The sequence below is a fragment of the Culex pipiens genome, chromosome 3, assembly GCF_016801865.2.
Source record: "Culex pipiens pallens isolate TS chromosome 3, TS_CPP_V2, whole genome shotgun sequence".
NCBI lineage: Eukaryota > Metazoa > Arthropoda > Insecta > Diptera > Culicidae > Culex > Culex pipiens.
In genome coordinates, this window is record NC_068939.1 from 69,761,136 (window position 1) to 69,784,501 (window position 23,366).

Sequence of the window (23,366 nt, forward strand, 5' to 3'; positions counted from 1 at the left end):
GAAAAGTAGGCTATTTCATCGTTCAAGAATGACAGAAAAAGTAAGTAGTTTCACGGGGGAATTGCAAAAAGAATATTAAATAATTGCACTTTTCTTCAAAAACATCTCGAAACATCAGTATAGGCAGTATTTTTACAATTTAAGAAATTTATAATTAGAAACTACTTTAGAGTGATTTAGGGTTGATTCTGTACCAACTCACACGAAATCGTGAAAAGATGCCGAGTTATCGCGATTTTACGAAAAAAGTTTTGAAAAAACTTTTTTTTTGTTCTTTGTTTTGTCGTCCGTTTCTGTCGCGGGTTACCATGAACGGCCATGTTCAACGACGACCAACTCTTTCAAAAAAAAATCGTAAAATCGCGAAACTCGTGGTGGTTATAAGCAAACCCCTTATGTTTATCTCACGGTGGGTAAGAAGGGGATTATTATGCAACTTGCATGCACCTAGCAAATTCCTTCTGGAGGTTGTTGGGGGGACTATTCTGAGTCAGAAAAATCAACTCCCAAAATATTCTGTCGGGGAAAACTGATTTTATCTCGATTTGAAGTTCAAAAACCTAATATATCACCTAAAAACTCAAAAATACGTCTAAAAATTCGGTTTATCTCTGGACAAAGTTGTACATTTTCATCTAGATATCAAATTTTAGTTCACAAAATATATTCCTGACATAGTACACCGTTAATCGATCTATTACTTGAGTCCCAGTGTCATCAGGAGGTGTATAATAATGTTATTTCTAAAAATATATTTTTAATTTGCTCTTGTAAATAAACTGTCATGTCTGAATTCAATAACTAATGTTGTAGCATTGTTGCAAACGAAATTATGAACAATTTTGCAGAAAAAAAGTATGACATTTTATCCATTTACAGCAGTGTTTCTCAACCTTTTTCGTTCCATTCCCCCCTTGGCAAATTTCCATGAACTGCATTCCCCCGTGGCAGTGCGTGGCCGAATGGTTACGCTGTCCGCTTTGTAAGCGGATGATTCTGGGTTCGATTCCCATCTGCTGCAACCTTCCATCGGATAAGGAAGTAAAATGTCGGTCCCGGCCTTGGTTGTTAGGCCGTTAAGTCATTCCAGGTGTAGGAGTTGTCTCCATGCCATAAGTACAAACAACACACCAAACCAAGCCTACTCCGGTGGAATCGTTGGCGGCGGTTGGACTCGCAATCCAAAGGTCGTCAGTTCAAACACTGGGGTGGAAGGTTCCTTGGAGTAAAAAGAGGTTTGAGTGCTCTCCCCATTCAAGCCTTCGGACTCCTAGGTTCGAGCAGAAACTTGCAATAGAGACCACAAAAGACCCGGGGGTCGTTAATGTGGATGGTTTGATTGCATTCCCCCCTCAAATGCAATGCGAAAACTTACGGAATTTTTAAGTTGAATTTTATTTTTCAATGAACTGTTAAATTTTAGGAGAGTTTGTACAATCTCTTAAAAATAGAACAAAAACTGAAAAAAGTGTGTTTCAAAAATCCATTCTATGTTATTAAATCTGCTTATTTTTAAAATTGCATAAAAACCTAAAGGATTAATATTTTAAAAGTTGAAATTTTCTTTCCAATTCGATAGCTTCAAAGAATGTTTCAGATATGGATTATTTTTGCAAGCTCGTTAAAAGGCATTGCATTTCTATTGCATTCTCATTCCCCCCCAAGAATGGTCAAATTTCCCCCCAGGGGGAAATTCCTCACCGGTTAAGAAACACTGATTTACAGTAAAGTTATGTCTATTTTAGTGGGAAAAATTCTGCCAATTTTCCAAATTCTTCGATATTTAACTCATTCCTGTTATAAACAGCTACTATGATCATACTCAGAAGAATGTAACAAAAATTATAATTTGGTGGTCATTCAGGGGCTGGTTACGGTGGGCATACTGAGCTCAAATTCCAAATATGAGCTTGATTAAACTTAACAGGAGCTGGCGTTCTACATTTTATTTTTGAAAAAACGTATTTTCTACAGGTTAAATCTTATCAATAATTCAAATGAAAAACGTCAGCTCCTGTTAAGTTCAATCAAGCTCATAATTGGTATTTGAGCTAAGTATCCCACCGTAACCAGCCCCTGAATGACCACCAAATTATAGTTTTTGTTACATTCTTCTGAGTATGATCATAGTAGCTGTTTATAACAGGAATGAGTTAAATATCGAAGAATTTTGAAAATTTGCAGAATTTTTCTAACTAAAATAGACATAACATTACTGTAAATGGATAAAATGTCATACTTTTTTCTGCAAAATTGTTCATAAGTTCGTTTGTAACAATGCTACATCATTAGTTTTTAAATTGAAAATTTTGTTCTAAATGAAAAATGACCCTCCTGGGTTAATGCAGATTCGAAAAGTATATTAAATTACATGTTCCAAAATTAGGAAAATGGCAGAGGTTTTAAAAATATTTTTTTTAGTTTTTTCGATGAAAAAAACGTTTTTAGGAATTTTGAGAACGCTTTCAAATCGGGCGTAAAATTTTACATAAAAGTTCCTTTGATACCAAATTTCTATCTCATCACCGTTTCAGACTGCAAATGATTAAAAAACACCTCTTTTTTCGTATGTTCAAAAATGGAAGGGGTCGTACCGCCGCTCCGTCACAAGATATCAAAAAACGTACCTCGGATTCGTGATCAGGGACAAAAGTTACCCTTGTGACCAAGTTTCACACAAATTCTAAGAGGGGTCGGGCAACTTTTCCCGATTTCGTGTGAGTTGGTAGAGAATTACGTTTAACACGATTCGGAGATACGATTTTTTGAACATAAAAACTTGGTTTCTCAAAGTGCCACGCGCAAAAACGGGAAAATGACGAAAATGGGTAAAAAATTCCTTTTTTATCTAAAACTGCAATAATTTAAAAATTAAAGCGATGACCTAAATTTTTTTTTGGTAGCAAAAGTTGCATTTTTTATGACAAGCACGAAAAATCTTATGAAGCACTGTCTTAAACTATTCAAAGTGATGAGGAAACCACTTGAAATTGATCTTAAGATATACCCAAATAGGCACTATTCAAAGTCAACGTGGTTTTCCACGTGGAACACTGATTGATTTTAGCGCGACTTTTATCTTATCGAAGGCTAGAAGCGAGGCTAGAGCGAGTAGCACAAAAAACTAGCCCGTTTTCAACTGGTCGGCCGGCGCAGTGAGAGCGTGCACGACTAGCAAGCGAGAACTATAATATATAATATATGTAAGTACTATTATTTTTCAACACAATTTGAAATTCAAATGGTTTGGCTATTGAAATTATTTCATAGCCAATCACCGAAATTTCAAGTGTTTTGCGATTTATATTTGAATACTCTGTACAGCAGGGCCAGATCATATGCGAAACACTTCGATGCGCTGTGGGAGTTTTGCCCAGTGTAGTATAGAAAAACCAGCGATGCGAAATGACTTGGGTTACATGGACTTTGATCGTTTGAATAAAATAAAATTTAAAGAAAAGTTGATTTTCAAAAACACTTTTTGCTGTTTAAAATTTCTTCAAAAATAACAAAATTTTGTTTAAAATTTTGTTTTCTAAAGTCTAGAAGATGGGAGACACCGATCTCCAACCATATTGAAAGGGAAAAATTTTAAATAAAAATAAATTATGAGAAGGCCTGCACAGTAAAAGAAATTTAGTAATATATCATCAGAGAAAAAATACGAATGGTTTGTTAGCAAATGTGTAAATTAACATTTGAAAAATCATGTTTTCTTGCACCCCTAATATCTACCTTCAATAGAACATTGCTGTAAGGTGACGACTTCCATCATTGCCAAACAATTTCATTCGAAGATATAAAATTTTGCTTCACTGAAAATATTTTGACAAAATTCCTTCTACGAATTGTTTTCAATAGTGTTTATATTTTTTGGTAACGATATTCCTATTCCTTGTGAAGTTATGAAAATCGTCATTTATCGATCATTGTCAAACAAGAGGTATATGATCACAAAACTCTATAAATTTTGAGACACATTTGATCTAGAGCTAAAATTTCTTGCCTTAAAGAAGAGTACATCCCGCATATGCTGATTCATTTTGATATAGACATTTGTTCAATTAAACTTAATCAAGGGCATTTTAGACTGATGATCAATTTTTCTTTAAACTGATTGACGGCTTCACCTTATCAGAAAATTTTAATTATCAGAAATTGTACAATTTCTGAGATTTTTTTTCTGACTTCCAAAATATTCTCTCAAACACCGGTGGGCGGCTGGTACCGCATTTTTGGCGGCAGCTCAGAATGAAACGTTTGCTGGTATAAACAGATTTTCCGGGAGCGCGCGCCAACGTGAGGTGAAAAACGCTGTTGCCATGATGAAAATAAAAAGAAAGAAGAAGCAGAAGACGCACAGCCGGAATAATTTAATTTGACCACGCGCACTTCATATATCCACATGATTCGCGTGGTTGCACACTTGCTGCTGGTTGCATCTCTATTAGCGATGCTATTCACAGTTGATGTTTAGTACCGTGAATTAAGGGCGAATTGAGAAAGTTTTTTCCAAATTTACTGACGGTTGACAGTTTAATTCATTATTTAATTTAACATAAAAATACGAAAATTTAGAAGGTATTTCTGGTCCCAATCACAACTTTGTCTCACTTGTCACCTAGCCAATTTGAGTTATTCACTTCCTCGCCCCATTTTCCTTCGCTCGATCTCTCAAATTCACGCTCACTCACATCAAATTATCTTGAGCGCGTTGCACGAGCTGTCAAAACTGCACACAAACACCACCAACAGACAACAAACAACAACAACAGCTTAAAACAATTAAAAAGATACTCACGCCGCAAATGAGTGAAACTTTCTTCTCACACATTTTCACGTCACGAGACTCGCTCTCACTTGACAAAAAGAAACGGAAGAAAAGTCGTTACCAACACATGGGACACTTTTATGTGTTGATGAAAGATGAAAATAAGAGAGGATCTTTATTTTTGCGCCGATTGTCGTTAAAAATAAAGCGAAAGTACCCTTTTGTCTGTCGAATTTTGCACTTTTGTGCATGTTTTCCTGTTGAGTCATCAAAGTGGCAATAAAAATTTGAGATCTATGTCAAAATTAGGACACTTGCCCCAAACATAATGGCATTTTGCAAGTGTCAAAACTTTTACGATTTTTCTTGGAATTTCCGGGAAGCTTTCGGATCTCAGTTACAAAGGCGCGCCGTGGCATCAAACATTTGGCGGAAAATCGTGGTAATTAATGAGCGGAGACAAATGGGACCAAGTGTCGCAAAATATTTACAGACAGTTTGTTTTTTGGCCCTGTCACTTGAGAGTCTCACTTGCGAATTTGAAACGTTACTGACCGTCGTTGGCTGGCAGAAATGGCGGTTGTTTTGAAACATTCTCGAATATCATTGTTCGATTTGTGCTCGTTTTGTGAGTGTTATTTAGACACGGGCACGGGTAAACAGAGTTTGAGCCGGATGGTGGTGTAAGCCGAGTCGAAATTGGCTGGTAATATTCATTAAAGAATTTAAGTATGTTTAACTGGGGGAATAAACAATCAACAAATTGAGACACACTTCATTTAAAGAAGATAACCTATTAACTTACTTATCGTCGTATTTAATTATTTACGGATTATTTGTAATCTTTACAAATTTCCGAGTTATAATCAAATTTGTAAATAAGAGACGTGCCTACAAGAGTAACAAAACGGCCTCTGGCTAAAATTCCCTTTTTCCAGTTGTCGCAATTTTGTGTCAAGAAAGAACTATATGATTGGTACTACATTTTATATGATGAGGGTGAATAATGTTAGAAGTTTTTAAGGATTTTGTTAAAAATCTCAAAATTTATATCGCGTTTAAGGTTTGAGATATTGAAAATTACGCAAAATAGCATTTCCTTACTCAATTTAGCTCAATAGCATGATTGACGTTAATGAGATATTTTTTTAACAATGATATTTAATTAGGGTCAGTGAAATTTCACGACTTCGCGGACAGCGTGAAATCCGTGAAATTTGGCTTTTTCCGCAAAATCTCGTGAAATTTTATGTTTGTGTGAAACTGTAATGATTTTTCTCAAAATGATTTTTCTAACACAAATAATAATAAACACAATCTTATGAACTACTGTAGAATTTGGTAAGTGAATACCCTTGTTCAATTACTAACATAGGGTTAGTGATTTTTGACGATTTCGTGGACGGCGTTAAATTCGTGAAATTTATCAATTTTCTCAAATCACTTTTGTTTTTCAAAATAACAACATAATACATATTTCACCCATACGGACTATTTAAGTAAAATTTATTAGTTTTCAATTGAAAAGCTTGATATGAACCATTTAAAGAATTGTTCAGATTGTTCAGTGTTTTTAGAAACTTACTTAGTTTAGTAATATTTTCATTCACTGTAATAACAATTTTACTGCTTTGAATGGTATAGTTTCAAAGGAAGTTAAAAGAATCATGCTTTGTTTTATTCAAAATAAAATGAAAGCTATGAAATCAACTCAAGTCAAATCAAATCAAATCAAGTTTAAAAAAATACTTCTTTTTTGTGTTTGTTTTCATTTTGAGTTAAAATTTCGTTACAAATAACTTAATTTTTTACTTTTGATTTAAAATTTTAATTTTGAAAAGGGAGATGAAAACTTAAAAAAAAAGTTTATGTGCTGAATGTCGCAAAAAAAAAAAAACAAATTATTTCACTCATTTTTGCTGGACAAGAATGTTAAATCTTGCTTAAATATGAAATTCAATAAAATGAAGCTAATCAGCGAAAACTTTTTAACTTTATAAGTCGAATAATAAAAAAATAGCAGTTCAATAAATGAGAATACGCATGCCCTACATTTTATTTCAAAATATATATACAGCTCATCCATAAACTAGGAGGATTTTTTTTTGAAATTAGGAGATTTTTTTGTGTCACGTTTAAATTTATGAATGATTTTTTTGTTTATTGAACATTAATATATAATAAAGCATGAAAAATAGTTTCTGTGATTCAAACATAAGATTTCAGAGTTATTTTAACATTTTTCACGTTCCGCGAAATTTGCGTGAAATTTGGTGTTTTGAAATTGAGGTCCCTGTGAAATTTGCAATTTTTGAGCGTGAAAAATCACTAAGCCTCATGATAATCTTTAACAAAAATTTATAAAATCAGGGATTAATAATTTACCAAAACTAATAAACATCAGTTTAAAATTAATACAGCACCACGTCAGTATTTTTTGTTAAACAATCGTTTTAAATCATATTTGCTCGAAATCTTGACACGTAGTCTTATGTTAGTTTGCTGTTTTTGGTCATGAGTAATTTATTTAAACATGGGCTTCTTATTGAAGAAAATTTTAAAGAAAATAGTTCTTAGAACTAGGTCTACCGAATCCGAAAACCGTATGTAACAATTTAATTGAAACATTTATGCTAAGTTTTCGCATTATCCAAACAATCGTTTCTTTTTTGAGTGTTTTAAATATTCGAAATATTCTTAGCAGTCGTTTGAGGGAAACAAAAAAAAGAGTATTTTAAATATTGTTGTTTTTTCGATTTTTTCAATAATAATATTTGTTTCTGTTATTGATGATTTTTTAAGTTCTTTCAAGCATGAAAAGTTTTTCTTTTTATTAATGAAATTGCTACAGATTTTTTGTGTAAGGTTACATTGCATGTTTAAAAAAGTTTAACTGATCTAGAGTTCATTTTGAAAAAGGTCCTACAACGCTGATAACACCTGTGAGTTTTAAAAACTTTAAATTTTAATGGTTTAAAAAGAAAAAAAGTGTTTGTAAACGAACTTCTCGATTTTTTTTTGCATTTTTTTGGAAATTTAGTGTAAGTATCCATCCTAATTAGGCCATTATTTCAGACCACGCTAGTGGTCGAATAAAAATATAAGTGTCTTATTGTTTAGGCAATGAAATCTCTTGACCGATGATGGGAAATTTTAAAATTTTGAGTATTAACATCCATATTGAATTTTTTGATATTTATCTTCTATTTTTTATTCAATAAGATCAAATGAAAAACTAAATCAGATTCGGAATAAAACAATTTCAATAAAATTAATAAGTGCGATGAACTGCAGAATACTATCTTTGAACAAAACCACAAAAGCAAATAAACCACTTTGTGCTGGCTCGTGCATCCTCGTTCAATCACAAATCCGGTCAGTTTATCCAACATCACGTCAAATTGTGAAAGATTTCAAATAAACAGACAAAAAATGGTGATCGCCAAACTGAAATTTCATATGATCCGGGCGAGACATTCGTTCACTCCCGCTGGGGAAAATACACTTTTGTAGTCTGTTTCCAACAGCTGGTTGATTCATTTTTTGCTCAGTTTGATTAAATTTAAAATTGTGCATAATTTGCTTTGCTTTTCAGCAACAAAATCTGGTGGACGGAAGTTGGGTGCCGCCTCGACGGCAGTCGTCATCATTTGAGGTTTATTTAAAATATAAACAAACAGAGAGATTGATTCGATCAGTAAATTTAATGACCACCGCGAGGGATGTTTTAATCGTGCGTTTGGTTATTCCCTGACTATGTTTAAAATATATTTCATTAGCCAGTAAAAGGTGTGCTGCCGTTAAATAAACAATTTTTCAAACTTGAACAAGCAGCTAAAATTAGAACTCAATCAATTTGTCATCATTGATGCAAACTCATGGGCATGAACAAAGCAATTCAATTACCAAGGGAATATTCATTGAAACAAAACTCATTATGAAAACTATTTGTGCATTTCAATATCGAGTGCACACTGTTTTGCATCTCAAATTGTTTGTTTATACTCATGGTGGATTGCATAAACAAACATGGCCAATTAATGGCGACAAATAAGCCAATCAATTGGGTTCTTTCGAACGATGTAAATAATAAACCGCCATGTGGGAATTCGACTAGCTAATACGATTCTTTCAAGAATTAAATTGAAACAATGCACAACTGTTGAGAACTCCGAACAGAATAAAGTTTTAATGTGGTAACCATTCAATCAACTTCGATAAATACGATCGATGATAAAATTTAAAATGTTTGAAATACTACATTTTCTATAGCTTTACACCAAGTTTCAGATTTGGAAATTGGTCGTACTACCAGGTTTGAACTTAGTTTGTATTGATTCAATCAACAATGTTGAAAGGAAGACTTGTGTGAAATATTTTGCTCTTTTTGACAACAATAATTTAAATCAAGCCTTAGGTTTCAATCAAATTCGCTCTACAGCATTGCCTTGGTGTTCTCGATTGCGAGATTCCTACTCGAAACTATGTGTCCGAAGGCTTGATTGTTTAGGCAATTGCAAACCTCTTTTTACGCCTAAGCTTCCATCCACCCCGGGATTCGAACTGACGACCTTTGGATTGTTAGTCCAACTGCCTACCAGCGACTCCACCGAGGCAGGACCCAGGGAGATGACTTCTGCACCTGGACTGAGCTATCGACCTAACACCTCTAGGTTAGACAGGGACCAACATTTACTTCCCCATCCGATGGAAGGCGTGGTCAGACAAATCTCGCATCGAAAAATGCCACCGGGACCTTCTGGGATCGAACCCAAACCGACTGGGTGAGAGGTAACCACGCTTACCCCTACACCACGGGTCCCGGCATGACATGTTTACAATTACAAAATTTTGATACATAAACATAAGGGTTTTGCCAATCAACATCACGAGTTATTGCGATTTTACGAAAAAAAAAGTTTTGAAAAAGTTGGTCGTCGTCGATCATGGCCGTACATAGTCACCCGCGACAGACACGGAAGACGAAACACAGATAAACGCAAAACGTAACTTTTTCAAAACTTTTTTTCTTAAAATCGCGATAACTCGTGATGTTTATAAACAATCCCCTTATGTTGATATATCAAATATTTTTTAATTATCTCCTCTACAACTTTTTAGAACATTGTTACACTCTAAAAAATAACCCTGCAAAGTTAGAAAAAACGCGAACTGAAAAAAAAAGTTCTAAATGAAAAAAACACCCTTTTGGGTTAGTGCAGATTCAAAAAGTGCATTTAATTTACAGTTAAGTAATGTCAAATGGCAGTGTTTTTAAAACTTGTATTTTGAAGCTTTTTGATGAAAAATACGTTTTTTAGGAATTCTGAGTACGCCACCACATCGGGCTTTCAATTTTACATAAAAATTTCTTTGACACAAAATTTCCATCTTATCATCATTTCAGACTAGAGGTGGGCAAAACCGCTCTTTTTTAGGAGCCGCTCATTTTCGTTCGCTCATAAAAAAGAGCCGCTCTTTTGAACGGCTCTTTCGCTCTTTTTCAATTTTTTTATGAAAATGTTTTTTTTTAGAGTCGTTGTGATTTTATAAGTTATTTCACACTGGACTTTTACAAATTATTTGATAAAAAAATTAAAACTGAAAACGAGAAGATGTCCTTGAAAACCATGGGTCTTGGCGGTTTCTATGTCAAGATTTCTACTCGAACCTAAATATTCGAGTAATTGAATCGCATCCAAACTTAAATCTAGAAAAAATGCTATTAATTTTAAAATAGCGTTTATTTCTGCAAGAATTGGGCAAAAAATAAAAAAATTATAAAAATTTAAATTACGAGCCCTGGTTTCAACATTTTCATAAAAAAGTGTTTTAGAATGCATTATACACCTGTCCAGTTGTTTTGCCATCATTAGTTTCCAAAATATCTGAGTATTGACGAAAATTTTATTTTTTTGCGAAAAATAATTTTTTTGCGGTGCTGTACATTGGAATTTCATAAAAATTCAAAACATTTTTAAACGCTTGTTTAAAAATGTTTTGAATTTTTATGAAATTCCAATGTACAGCACCGCAAAAAAAACATGCTTAATGTGATTATCAATGCAGAAAAATGCATTTTAGATTGTTTTCAGTTGATTTGACTTCAATTTTCATGGAAATTTTAATGTTTTTTGGAAAAATATTTTTTTGCCCCCTGATTTTTCAGACCAATTTTGAAGGGTTTTCAATTCTCAAAAACAAATTTAATGCTACATTTTTTGGAAATTCAATAAATTATATTTATATAAAAAATCATGCCATCTTGGACCGGTTCTTTCAAAAGACCGAAGTTTAAAAAAAGAACCGCGGTTCTTTTTTTGTGAGCCACGGTTCATTCGCTCTTTTCGGAGAATCGGCTCTTTGAGCGGCTCGTTTTTTTTTGCCCACCTCTATTTCAGACAGCTAATTATTGACCTTTTCATGCTACCAACCGGACCAAATTTTTGAATTTTCATACGGCCATTTTGTATAATCAACCCGCAAAATTCGATGGAGACTTTTATGGAAATACAATTTATTTATTTTTTCTTTTGACGTATGGAATTCATCGTCAATTTTTCGTCATATTAAAGAAAACAAAATAAATAAACTATAGAAAATTACTTAAATATAATAAAACATGATTATATTAATGGATACGCCTGATGCGATTATTTTTTCAGTGATTTTGTTGAACTTCAAATTTGTTTCACAATGTTGAGCTGTGTAGTCGAGTTAATTCCATTCTAACGCATACTTTTCCTGTCTCTTTCTGCGCGGACAGGAATCTTCATACCGGAAACCAGACGCTACTTCAAATCGTCCCACTCGGGGCTGTGGAAGATCTGCCGGTACGGCGTGACGCCCACCATCCTGCCCCAGTCGAACGCGACGCGGAACTTCACCACCCTGTCGTACATCCGGGAGGACCGGATCGCCAACATGCGGACGACGCTCGCCAAGGAGGACTACATCCGGGACTTTGGCGCGACGGAGCTGCGCGTGGACAACCTGACCGACATCGACGACAACTTCCGGCGGCACCTCTTTTCGGCCTGGATCCTCGACGATAAGGCCCGGTTCGAGGCGCTCAAGGGCGTGTACCACGAGCTGACGGCACGGCACAGGTAACACCAGGTTGGGCGGACTAGATAATTTAGAAAATTACAAGACTCTCTCCTCACAGCCAACAGGAATCGGTTTCGGTGCAAAAGCTCAAGAATCCCCCGCTCATGATGCTGGATCCGACCGACGTGGGATCGCTCAAGGAGCGGGTGGGCGTGGCCGGTGCCCTCACAACGCTCACGATCAACTCGACGGAAGTGACTGTGCTGGTGCCGCAACCCCTGCGGGATGCCCTGTTTGACGAGTGGGAAACCAAGGCCGGCGTCATCTACCTGCTGTGGGCCTTCTCCAAGGCGATGGCCATCGATCCGTTCATCCAGAGTCCGGACGGGACCAAGTACATCATCCAGCCGCCGCTCCCGCCGAAGAAGGGTCGCATCGCGTCCGGATACGAGTACGTTCCGTTCAGTAAGTACCGTGAGAGGGGCTTAAAGAGGTATTTGCAGGATTTTGTTTTCTTTCACAGAAAAATGTAAACTGCACGATCTCTTCCCGACCGAGGAAACCATTCGCCAGGACCCGTCCATAGACGACGAAATTCTAGGTAAGCATCATCTGTTCATAAGATCTACAACACCATCGGAGTGAATAAACGCATGACCTTTGGCGTTATTCTAAGATATTATCCTTGAACCAAATAACAACCTGTGTGTACAAAGCGAATCTTTGTTTGTCAATAACGCATTTTGGTTTTTTTCCAATTTTTCGAACCTTTCCCCCACTCCATTCTGCTTGAACATCACAACACCAAATATTGGCAAACACAATCTACAAAATTATCCGCACCCTGCTCAAACCTTTGCGCACCACCTCATCGAATTGGAAACCAAATTAAAGGAGAAGGTCGTCATCATGATCCATGGTCTGATGAGTTTGAGTCCGAAGGTAGGACATTTCCACATTAGAACTGCATCCGGTTAACCCTTAAACGTCGTGGCTCTTTTTGTGTAATTGTAGTTTTGCAGTTAAGAATGCTGTTCAAATTAAATTTCGGTGAATTTATGTAGTTTTCGTTTTACTAGTAGCTTGAGTCAGTACCAAAAATGCTCATATGAAACTGAGCAAATTACACCAAATGTAACGAGTACAGTTACACGCTAAATTTATCTGCACACAAGGTCCGGTGGTGCCATTTCCCCCTACACAACTGCGTTTGTCTACTACTGCCTCAGTAAACATAAACAAATCTATACTTAGAATGTCCATTATTTTCACGGGGAGATTTCACACGCTCAATTTGTACTTGAATTCCCACCCCCTCTTCGATGTCTACTCATGCTATTTGCCCCCGAAATCAAATTGAACTGATTACTGAGCAATTCTCTACGAAATCGGTCTTTTTTCTTCAATTTTAATTTTTGTATTTTTTAATCCGGCTGAAACTTTTTTGGTGCCTTCGGTATGCCCAAAGAAGCCATTTTGCATCATTAGTTTGTCCATATAATTTTCCATACAAATTCGGCAGCTGTCCATACAAAAATGATGTATGAAAATTCAAAAATCTGTATCTTTTGAAGGAATTTTTTGATCGATTTGGTGTCTTCGGCAAAGTTGTAGGTATGGATACGGACTACACTGGAAAAAATAATACACGGTAAAAAAAAATTTGGTGATTTTTTTATTTAACTTTTTATCACTAAAACTTGATTTACAAAAAAACACTATTTTTAATTTTTTTTATTTTTTGATATGTTTTAGAAGACATAAAATGCCAACTTTTCAGAAATTTTTAGGTTGTGCAAAAAATTACTGACCGAGTTATGAATTTTTTAATCAATACTGATTTTTTCAAAAAATCGAAATTTTGGTCGTAAAAATTTTTCAACTTCATTTTTCGATGTAAAATCAAATTTGCAATCAAAAAGTACTTTACTAAAATTTTGATAAAGTGCACCGTTTTCAAGTTATAGCAATATTTAAGTGACTTTTTTGAAAATAGTCGCAGTTTTTCATTTTTTTAAATTAGTGCACATGTTTGCCCAGTTTTGAAAAAAATATTTTTGAAAAGCTGAGAAAATTCTCTATATTTTGCTTATTCGGACTATGTTGATACGACCTTTAGTTGCTGAGATATTGCAATGCAAAGGTTTAAAAACAGGAAAATTGATGTTTTCTAAGTTTCACCCAAACAACCCACCATTTTCTATCGTCAATATCTCAGCAACTAATGGTCCGATTTTCAATGTTAATATATGAAACAATTGTCAAATTTTCCGATCTTTTCGAAAAAAATATTTTTGGAATTTTCAAATCAAGACAAACATTTTAAAAGGGCGTAATATTGAATGTTTGGCCTTTGTGAAATGTTAGTCTTGATTTGAAAATTCCAAAAATATTTTTTTCGAAGAGATCGGAAAATTTCACAAATGTTTCATATATTAACATTGAAAATCGGACCATTAGTTGCTGAGATATTGACGATAGAAAATGGTGGGTTGTTTGGGTGAAACTTAGAAAACATCAATTTTCCTGTTTTTAAACCTTTGCATTGCAATATCTCAGCAACTAAAGGTCGTATCAACAAAGTCCAAATAAGCAAAATATAGAGAATTTTCTCAGCTTTTCAAAAATATTTTTTCAAAACTGGGCAAACATGTGCACTAATTTAAAAAAATGAAAAACTGCGACTATTTTCAAAAAAGTCACTTAAATATGGCTATAACTTGAAAACGGTGCACTTTATCAAAATTTCAGTAAAGTACTTTTTGATTGCAAATTTGATTTTACATCGAAAAATGAAGTTGAAAAATTTTTACGACCAAAATTTCGATTTTTTGAAAAAATCAGTATTGATTAAAAAATTCATAACTCGGTCAGTGATTTTTTGCACAACCTGGAAATTTCTGAAAAGTTGGCATTTTATGCCTTCTAAAACATATCAAAAAATAAAAAAAATTAAAAATAGTGTTTTTTTGTAAATCAAGTTTTAGTGATAAAAAGTTAAATAAAAAAATCACCAAATTTTTTTTACCGTGTATTATTTTTTTCCAGTGTAGTCCGTATCCATACCTACAACTTTGCCGAAGACACCAAATCGATCAAAAAAATCCTTCAATAGATACAGATTTTTGAATTTTCATACATCATTTTTGTATGGACAGCTGCCGAATTTGTATGGAAAATTATATGGACAAACTAATGATGCAAAATGGCTTCTTTGGGCATACCGAAGGCACCAAAAAAGTTTCAGTCGGATTAAAAAATACAAAAAAAATCGAATGACCGAAATCCTAGAGAGCTGCTCTACTACAAACACATCTCTCACCATGGCAAAAAGTCACGGACAAACGAAAAAAAAAAAACAAAAATCTTGATAATAATAATAATGTTAGCGCAAAGCTGGGACCTGGTGCCAAACGACAAACCCGGAATGATTAATGACTGTTTTGGGTTTGCGAATCTAAACAGTGCTTAGGTGGTGGCGGCGTGGTTGTTGGCTTTGTTAATTGTTGTGTTTCGCAATAAATCTTGATGGATCGTGGAAAATTGGGTCAGTTTGGAAAACGTAAGCAAGTGTTTGGGAGTAGAATATTTAAACAATCTAACAGCAATTCCCCACGAAAACAGCATGAAAAAAGAAACAAAAGTGCTCGAATCGGGCTCAAAATTGTTTTGAGGGTTTCCTGGCCGAAATAATTCGGCCCTTATTTTTTGGTTTGGCCATTAGGGTGACCAACGCCATGTTAGGGTAATCCAAAAAATGGCAATTTTCGTCGATTTTCGCAAAAAAAAACACTTTTTTGAAAAATCATAACTCCTCGCCATTTCAACCGATTTCAATTGTCTTATACGCAAATGAATGGTGATAAGTTGGCCTTTCAAAGAAAAATAGTAAGAAGTTTCAAAAGTGTAGCCTTACATATGAAAATGGCGTATGAAACATTAAAATGCCGTTTTGACGGTGTCTGCACCAAAGATCCTATGTCTGGAAATATTTTTATCGGATTCTCCGTACGTAACATACTAAAAAATGGGAGGTGTCATTAATAGGATTCCGAGATATGATTTTTTGAAAATAAAATCCGTGTTTTTCGACGCACCACGTGCAAAAACGGGGAAATGACGAAATCGGCAAAAAATCTACTTTTTTTACTAAAACTTCGATTACTTTAAAATTTCAGCGATGACCACTACATGTCTGGGTACCAAAAGTTTCTATTACGAAAATTTTGGTGATTAATGAACTGCTCCCATTTTCTGTATGTTACGTACGGGGAATCCGATAAAAATATTTCCAGACATAGGCTCTTTGGTCCAGACACCGTCAAAACGGCATTGTAATGTTTCATACGCCCTTTCATATGTAAGGCTAGATTTTTGAAACTTCTTACTATTTTTCTTGAAAAGGCCAACTTATCACCTTTCATTTGCGTGTAAGACAATTGAAAGCGGTTGAAATGGCGAGGAGTTATGATTTTTTCGATAAAAAGTGGTTTTTGCGAAAATTGACGAAAATGGCAATTTTGTGCACCACCCTAACGCGACGTAGGTCACCGTAATGGCCAAACAAAAAAAAATGGGTCTAATTATTTCGGCCAGGGAACCCTTAAAAAAATTTTGAACCCAATCCGAGCGCATTTGTTTTTTCTATGCTGTTTTCGTGGGGAATTGCTGCTAATTTAGATGAAACTGAATGGGTTTGTAAAACTTTTGAAATTAGAGCATTTTCGGAAATTTGGAAAACGTTTAAACAAAACAAAAATTACTTGACTTGAAATTATCTTACAATTCAAAAATAAACACATAAATGCAAAGTTATGTGAGTAAATTTTGGCTGATTTTGGAATCAAGATTAATAAAAACCCAACCGTATTTTGTATGGTTTTTGCAAAAGTTTTAATGTTTTGAAAATCATAAAACGAAAATTAAAGTCAAATATTTGATAAAAAAAACTTCTATTTTTGATATCATTGTTGATGAAACACTTCTTTTTGCCTTCCTCACTGAGGTAAGGCTATAATCCTGCTCTAAAAATGAACTTTTTATTAAAAGCTCGAAGACCCACCTTCATATATACATATCGACTCAGAATCGAAAACTGAACAAATGTCTGTGTGTGTGTATGTGTGTGTGTGTGTATGTGTGTGTGTGTGTATGTATGTATGTGTTCAAAAATCTTGCCAAGTTTTCTCAGCACTGGCTGAACCGATTTTGATCGAACCAGTTGCATTCGACTTGGTTTAGGGTCCCATACATCGCTATTGAATTGTTTGAAGTTTCGATAAGTAGTTCAAAAGTTATGTATAAAAATGTGTTTTCACATATATCCGGATCTCACTTAAATGCATGTAAACGAAGTCCGGATCCATCATCCGACCCATCATTGATTAGATAATCGAGAGACCTTTCCAACGAGTTCACATAATTGAAAATTTGGCAACCCTGTCTCGAGTTACTACCACTTAAGTGATATTTATGTACTTTTTTGAAGCCGGATCTCACTTAAATGCATGTAATCGATGTCCGGATCCATCATCCGACCCATCGTTGGTTAGGTAATCGAGAGACCTTTCTAACGATTTCACATAATTGAAAATCTGGCAACCCTGTCTCGAGTTACTACCACTTAAGTGATATTTATGTACTTTTTTTAAGCCGGATCTCACTTAAATGCATGTAAACGATGTCCGGATCCATCATCCGACCCATCATTGGTTAGGTTATCAAGAGACCTTTCCAACGACTTCACATAATTGAAAATCTGGCAACCCTGCCTTGAGTTATGACCACTTAAGTGATGTTTATGTACTTTTTTGAAGCCGGATCTCACTTAAATGCATGTAAACGATGTCCGGATCCATCATCCGACCCATCGTTGGTTAGGTTATCAAGAGACCTTTCCAACGAGTCCACATAATTGTAGATCTGGCAACCCTGCCTCGAGTTATTACCACTTAAGTGATATTTATGTATTTTTTGAAGCCGGATCTCAGTTAAATGTATGTAAACGATGTCCGGAACCATCATACGACCCATCGTTGATTAGGTAATTAAGAGACCTTTCCATCGAGTCCACATAATTGAAAATCTGGCAACCCTGTCTCGAGTTATGACAATTTAAGTTATATCTGTGTACTTATTTTTCTGGACCTAAAAAACTAGCTGAAATATGTGTCCAAACCACTCATATTACCCAGTGTTGGTAAAAAGTGAGGAAGGCATCAACCACATAGGTGGATTAAGTTAGTTTTTATAATAGGAATGTTTCATTTTATCGTTGCCAAAAATACAAAAAATCCTTTTTTATATCCTTGTTTGTAAAATACATATTTCTCAATTTAATATAATAATAACTGTGTAATTGTGGACAGTCAACTTCTCAGAATGCATACTGCCTCATAATATTATATTCTTGTAAATTCGCAAAGTTTTCGAGATTTTAAATTTTGTATTTTTTTTATGTGCATGAAACTTTGTTCATGCATTCCCTACGTCAAAAGTAGTCATATTCATCATAAGTTTCTCTATACAAGTCTCCATACTTATTTGAGAATGGATTTTTGATCGAAAAAATAGTTACACGTTAAAACATGATATTTTGTTTGTAACTCTTCATCATCACATTTCCCAAAACTATGGTGGTACATTTTAGAGTACCAAAAAAGACATACTTTCTACTTGTTTAGAATGGTGTAGAATCTGAAAGTGGAGCAAAAATGTGTTAATCATAATTTTTGGAAAATATAAACAGTCAATAAATTTGAAACCCATTTTTACGCATGCCGATCTGAATAAACATTTTGCTGTTATTTTCAAAAAATAATTTATTTTCGCAATTAAAAAAAATAAGTTTATTTGATTTATTTTCATTAGTTTCAAATGGTATTGTGATAGTTTTTGTCGATTGCAAATAATAACCGAATATCAGTGGCTTTAAAAAAGCCTTCAAATTTTATTGGCCGTTGCAAGCTATTTTTAGGTACCTTATTTAATTTCTTATACAAAGCAAAAAATAAAAATAATCAATAAGGCATGATAAAGTTTATCGAAACGAAATTTATAACCTTGCGTTGTTGTGTATCTTTATTCAAGTATTTTACAAAAAAAAAATGAAAAAATGATTTTAAACATACTCAAAATTTCAAAAGTGTAGTAAAATAAATAAAGAATAGTTTTTAATTCATTATTCTTCATATTACTTAAACTATTGAAGCTTATAAAACAATTTTTTTGCTCCCTGATTTTTTGACTCATTTATTAGACATTTTTAATATTTTAAAATTGTTTGCAGCGTTCTTTATTTTCAGTATGATTATTGATTAATTTGAGTTTTTGGGCCTTTTTCGAACTAAACTTTATTGCTGAAAAGTTGTTTAACTGATTTATTTAAAATAACAAACAATTTTAATCATGTTTCTCAAAAAAGAATAATTTCATTTTGCTTTTAGTACCTTTTTAAAACAATCCAAGTTTTTTCATATATTTCACATTTTTTTCAAAATGGATAATTTTGTTTTCTTGCGCCATTTGCAGTTTAATAATTGATTCAGAAATGATCAATAACGAAAAAAAAATTAAATTTAAACACAAAGAATATTTGAATTTCATAAAAATTCAAATGCAAAATCAAAATAATACGTTTAATAAGCAACATTTGTGGTTTTTGTGGTCGAGAACAGGACACTGATGAAGTCTGCAAGTAGTAGGCGAAATACGTATCTGTCAAGATATTAAAAATATATAGCGGAATTAAAAGGAACAACTCGTCTCTTTGTATTCAAAGCAACATTTTATTGCAAAAGCAAAAAAACAACAACAACTTAATATTCATAATTAAATTTTTGTTGTTATATTTAAAAATTGAATCTAAAGCTTATTATTTTTAAATAGACACTCAATTTATTTATTGAATGTTGCATGAACAGCCTTAAGGGCCGGTCATAGTACAATGTTGAAAAGCCGTCGCGTGCCGGATAAAATGGATGCACGGGCCGGATCCGGCTCGAGGGCCGGACGTTGGGCACGCCTGGGAAGAGGGATGCCATTTACAACAAGGTGGTGTCAGTATTTGATTAACCAAAAGTCTGCAGTTTTTTGAAGTCGAAAATTATACGAAATCACTGTATACTGTACTAATCAGAGGAAGGCACCAACCATCTAAAAGTGGATTAATTGACTTTTTTTTAAATTGCATTTGTCGCTTTTTGGATGTTTTTGAAACCGCATTAAGTCAGAGTTATTGAAAAATACTCAAGAACCAAAAAATATTTAAAAAAGTAACCCTTTAGAAAAAAAAACTAGAATTTAAGATTTTTAATAGGACTCCTTGTTGCTAACATACAGTTTCTTAAAGAATAAATTTTGTTGTAAATACCTACCATGATAAAAAATAATATAGCAATATTTACTATCGCATAATGCTTTATATATCATTACATTACAATGAAATCTGAATAGGTTAAATTTTTTTCCTATTAAAATCAATGAAACATTTGTGAAATTGTGTTATCTCCTCAATAAAACAAAGTTCAAAGGTTTAAAATCAAGCATTACATTTGAAAAGGTCTGCAAATATATAATTAGATATTTAGAAAGCATAGACTTATGAAATTTTTATATATTTCGCTTATTTTTTAACTTTATTTTTAACATTGGAAGTCGGACCATAAGCTTCCGAGATACTGAAGACTAATTAGGTGACAGTTAAAGAAATGCACTTTCATCGATTCGATTTTTTTATGAGGCTTTATCTCAGAAACTAATTGCCCGATTTTAAAATTTCCATGGATAAAATTGTAGGCCACTTTTTCAGCTTTTCAGCAATATTATTTCATGTGGGCTTTTCTTTCAAGAAGTATGTTTAAAATGCATAAAAACGGAAAGAAATTGAAAATTTCAACTTAATAGTAGCCATAACTTGAAAATGGTACAATTTATCCAAAAAAGCGCAATGCTTTTCGATTGCAAATTTGATTTCGCTCTAAATGATTTGTCATATTTTTTGTCCAGCTTTTTGATATTTAAAAAAACACGATTTTCCAAAAAAAAAAATCATTACTCCTAAACCTGATTTTGCACAATCAAGCACTATGACTCAGAAGATGTCAATTTCAGTCCCCGAAAACATATCAAAACAAATTCGAAAAAGCGTATTTTGGGAACTAAACTTTTAGTGATACAAAATTAAATCCACAACTTGGCGAAGACATAAAAACGATCTGAAAATTCCAGAATTTCATACATTCGCATACCTATTTTGTGTGAGTTTTTGTATGAAAAAACTAATGATTCAAAATAGCTTTTTTCGACATAGAGAATGCATGGTTCATCCAAATCAATAAATTGAAAATTAAAAAAATCTGTTTTCAAATCGCTCGAGGTAACAACATTCCAAGCCAACTTCATCGGGCCGCCGGTAATTGTGTGAATAAAATTCTATTTCCGCCCTCCACTGGCTGGCACGTTAACCTGGTGACGGCCATAAATTCCCCCACAGTTCCCCCCACAATCACCCCTTCGTTGTCGTCGTTTGGTGACGTTTACGGACTCCCGGACCCATAATTCTCTTTCTAACACACATGTCCCGGTCGGTGTGTTTGTTAGGACGTTTGGATTTTCCATGTCGCGTTTTCCGGAGCACCGTCGACGTTATAAATTAACTGTCAAGTGTGGAATGATCGGTTTGAAATTCTGTGTTTTTTGTCTTTCCGAGTTTTTTTTATCGTCGGAATGTTTGTTGTAAATTATCACTAACAGCAGTTTAAGTGTTTTGCTTTTTCATGTAAGTGTGTGATTTAGAACCCTATTCCAAGTCAAATTAATTAAGTGTGTGACCTTATTTTGCTTTCTTTCTATCCAGACTGTAAGAAGTTAAGGCTTTCCGCAAACTAATTCCCCCAGAATCCCCTGCTGGCTTATCCAACAAGACAAGTATCAAACTTCACCGCTTACAACTCTGCTGCTCAAAACTAACCTCCAAACAAATCCCCCCATCGATTTGTGTACCCTTACATACCGCCCGCCGTGGCAGCCTGCCACAGATTAGCCAAAATTATGACTTATTGTCTGTCACGATTGGAGAACTACTTCCCCCGCCAAGACCGTAGACAGCGCCGAGCAAATCCGTCAATCAGCCGTTGAAAGCTCATTAATACAAACAACTGCTCAACGCGGGACTTGAGGTGGTTTCTATAAATACAATATCGCACAATTCTCTACTCTTGTACTTTGAGCACTCGACGCATGGTACAGAAGATTTTAACGTAAATGAAGCTATTTTAAAGGAGGGAGGGACCTAATTTGGACTAGTTAGATTGCTGCAATTTTTCTTTTTTTAAGGCTTACTAGTTTCAATGAATATAGGCTTGCAATAAACTGAAAGTAAAATCCCTGCGTTCAAAATAATTTTTCAGCATCACCACTTTGACTCAATTTTAAGAACCATTTAAAAATTGTGTAAAAATTGTGTAATTGTGTAAATAAATTATTCACAATTTTGCTATTTTTTGCAGAAACTTATTGGCAATAAAATGAACATACAAAATAGAAACCTATTTTCAAAGGTGTGAAAAAGCAAGATAAATGGAGATTTTATAAAATCAACGAGTTTTTTTTCTTTCTTTTTTTATAATCATGGGGTAAAATGTTTTTTGCCTTTCTTACTAAAGAAAGGTATAGGTTTTACTTTAAGGCTGGACGTCATTTCCATCTTCGTAAATATGTCGATTCAGCATGAATTTCAATCGGAAAAATCGTCAAAAAATCACACTGCATCGATTTTCGACGCTTCGTCGCCAAGTCGACAAGTTGTCAAGTTGAGCTTCGAATACTGGCGCGAGAATGCTGGCGCATATATGTTTTGGCTCGACTTATACTCGTTTATAGTAGCTTGTCTACCGATTTTTCCTTCAACATGAAAGATATCGTAGCTTTTCGGTTTCTTTTGCCCTGTCCCTGGGGTGAAATTAGTTCAAAATGATTTTTTATGGACTTTGCAATTCCTCAGTCTTTTCAATGAAACTTGATCCTGTTTAAAGGGTTTTGTAAGAGACAACTCAAATAACGTTTTCTGAAAATGTCACATTCTTGATATGTACGGTTAAACATAGGGTAATGCTCTACCAACTCACACGAAATCGGGAAAAGTTGCCCCGACCCCCCTTCGATTTGCGTGAAACTTTGTCCTAAGAGGTAACTTTTGTCCCTGGTCACGAATCCGAGGTCCGATTTTTGATATCTCGTGACGGAGGGGTGGTACGACCCCTTCCATTTTTGAACATGCAAAAAAAAGAGGTGTTTTTCAATAATTTGCAGCCTGAAACGGTGACGAGATAAAAATTTGGTGTCAAAGGGACTTTTATGTAAAACTAGACGCCCGATTTGATGGCGTACTCAGAATTCCGAATAAACGTATTTTTCATCGAAAAAAAACACTAAAAAAGTTTTAAAAATTCTCCCATTTTCCGTTACTTGACTGTAAAAATTTTTGGAACATGTCATTTTATGGGAAATTTAATGTTCTTTCCGAATCTACATTGACCCAGAAGGG

At 34.3% G+C, this 23,366-nt stretch overlaps 1 protein-coding gene across 7 annotated transcripts in view; it reads left to right on the forward strand.

Annotated features, from left to right (window-relative positions):
- The window catches only part of LOC120414139 (uncharacterized), an 87,244-nt gene that overhangs the window by 53,290 nt on the left and 10,588 nt on the right, over positions 1 to 23,366 (forward strand). For 6 of the 7 annotated variants that reach the window (XM_052710183.1, XM_039575175.2, XM_039575174.2 and 3 more), the window contains exons 3-6: positions 11,538 to 11,880; positions 11,940 to 12,286; positions 12,345 to 12,422; positions 12,716 to 12,763. In XM_052710183.1, coding sequence (XP_052566143.1) covers positions 11,538 to 11,880; positions 11,940 to 12,286; positions 12,345 to 12,422; positions 12,716 to 12,763 — 816 coding nt within the window. The remainder of the gene's footprint in view (positions 1 to 11,537; positions 11,881 to 11,939; positions 12,287 to 12,344; positions 12,423 to 12,715; positions 12,764 to 23,366) is intronic. The other variant, XM_039575177.2, reaches the window with a different exon arrangement.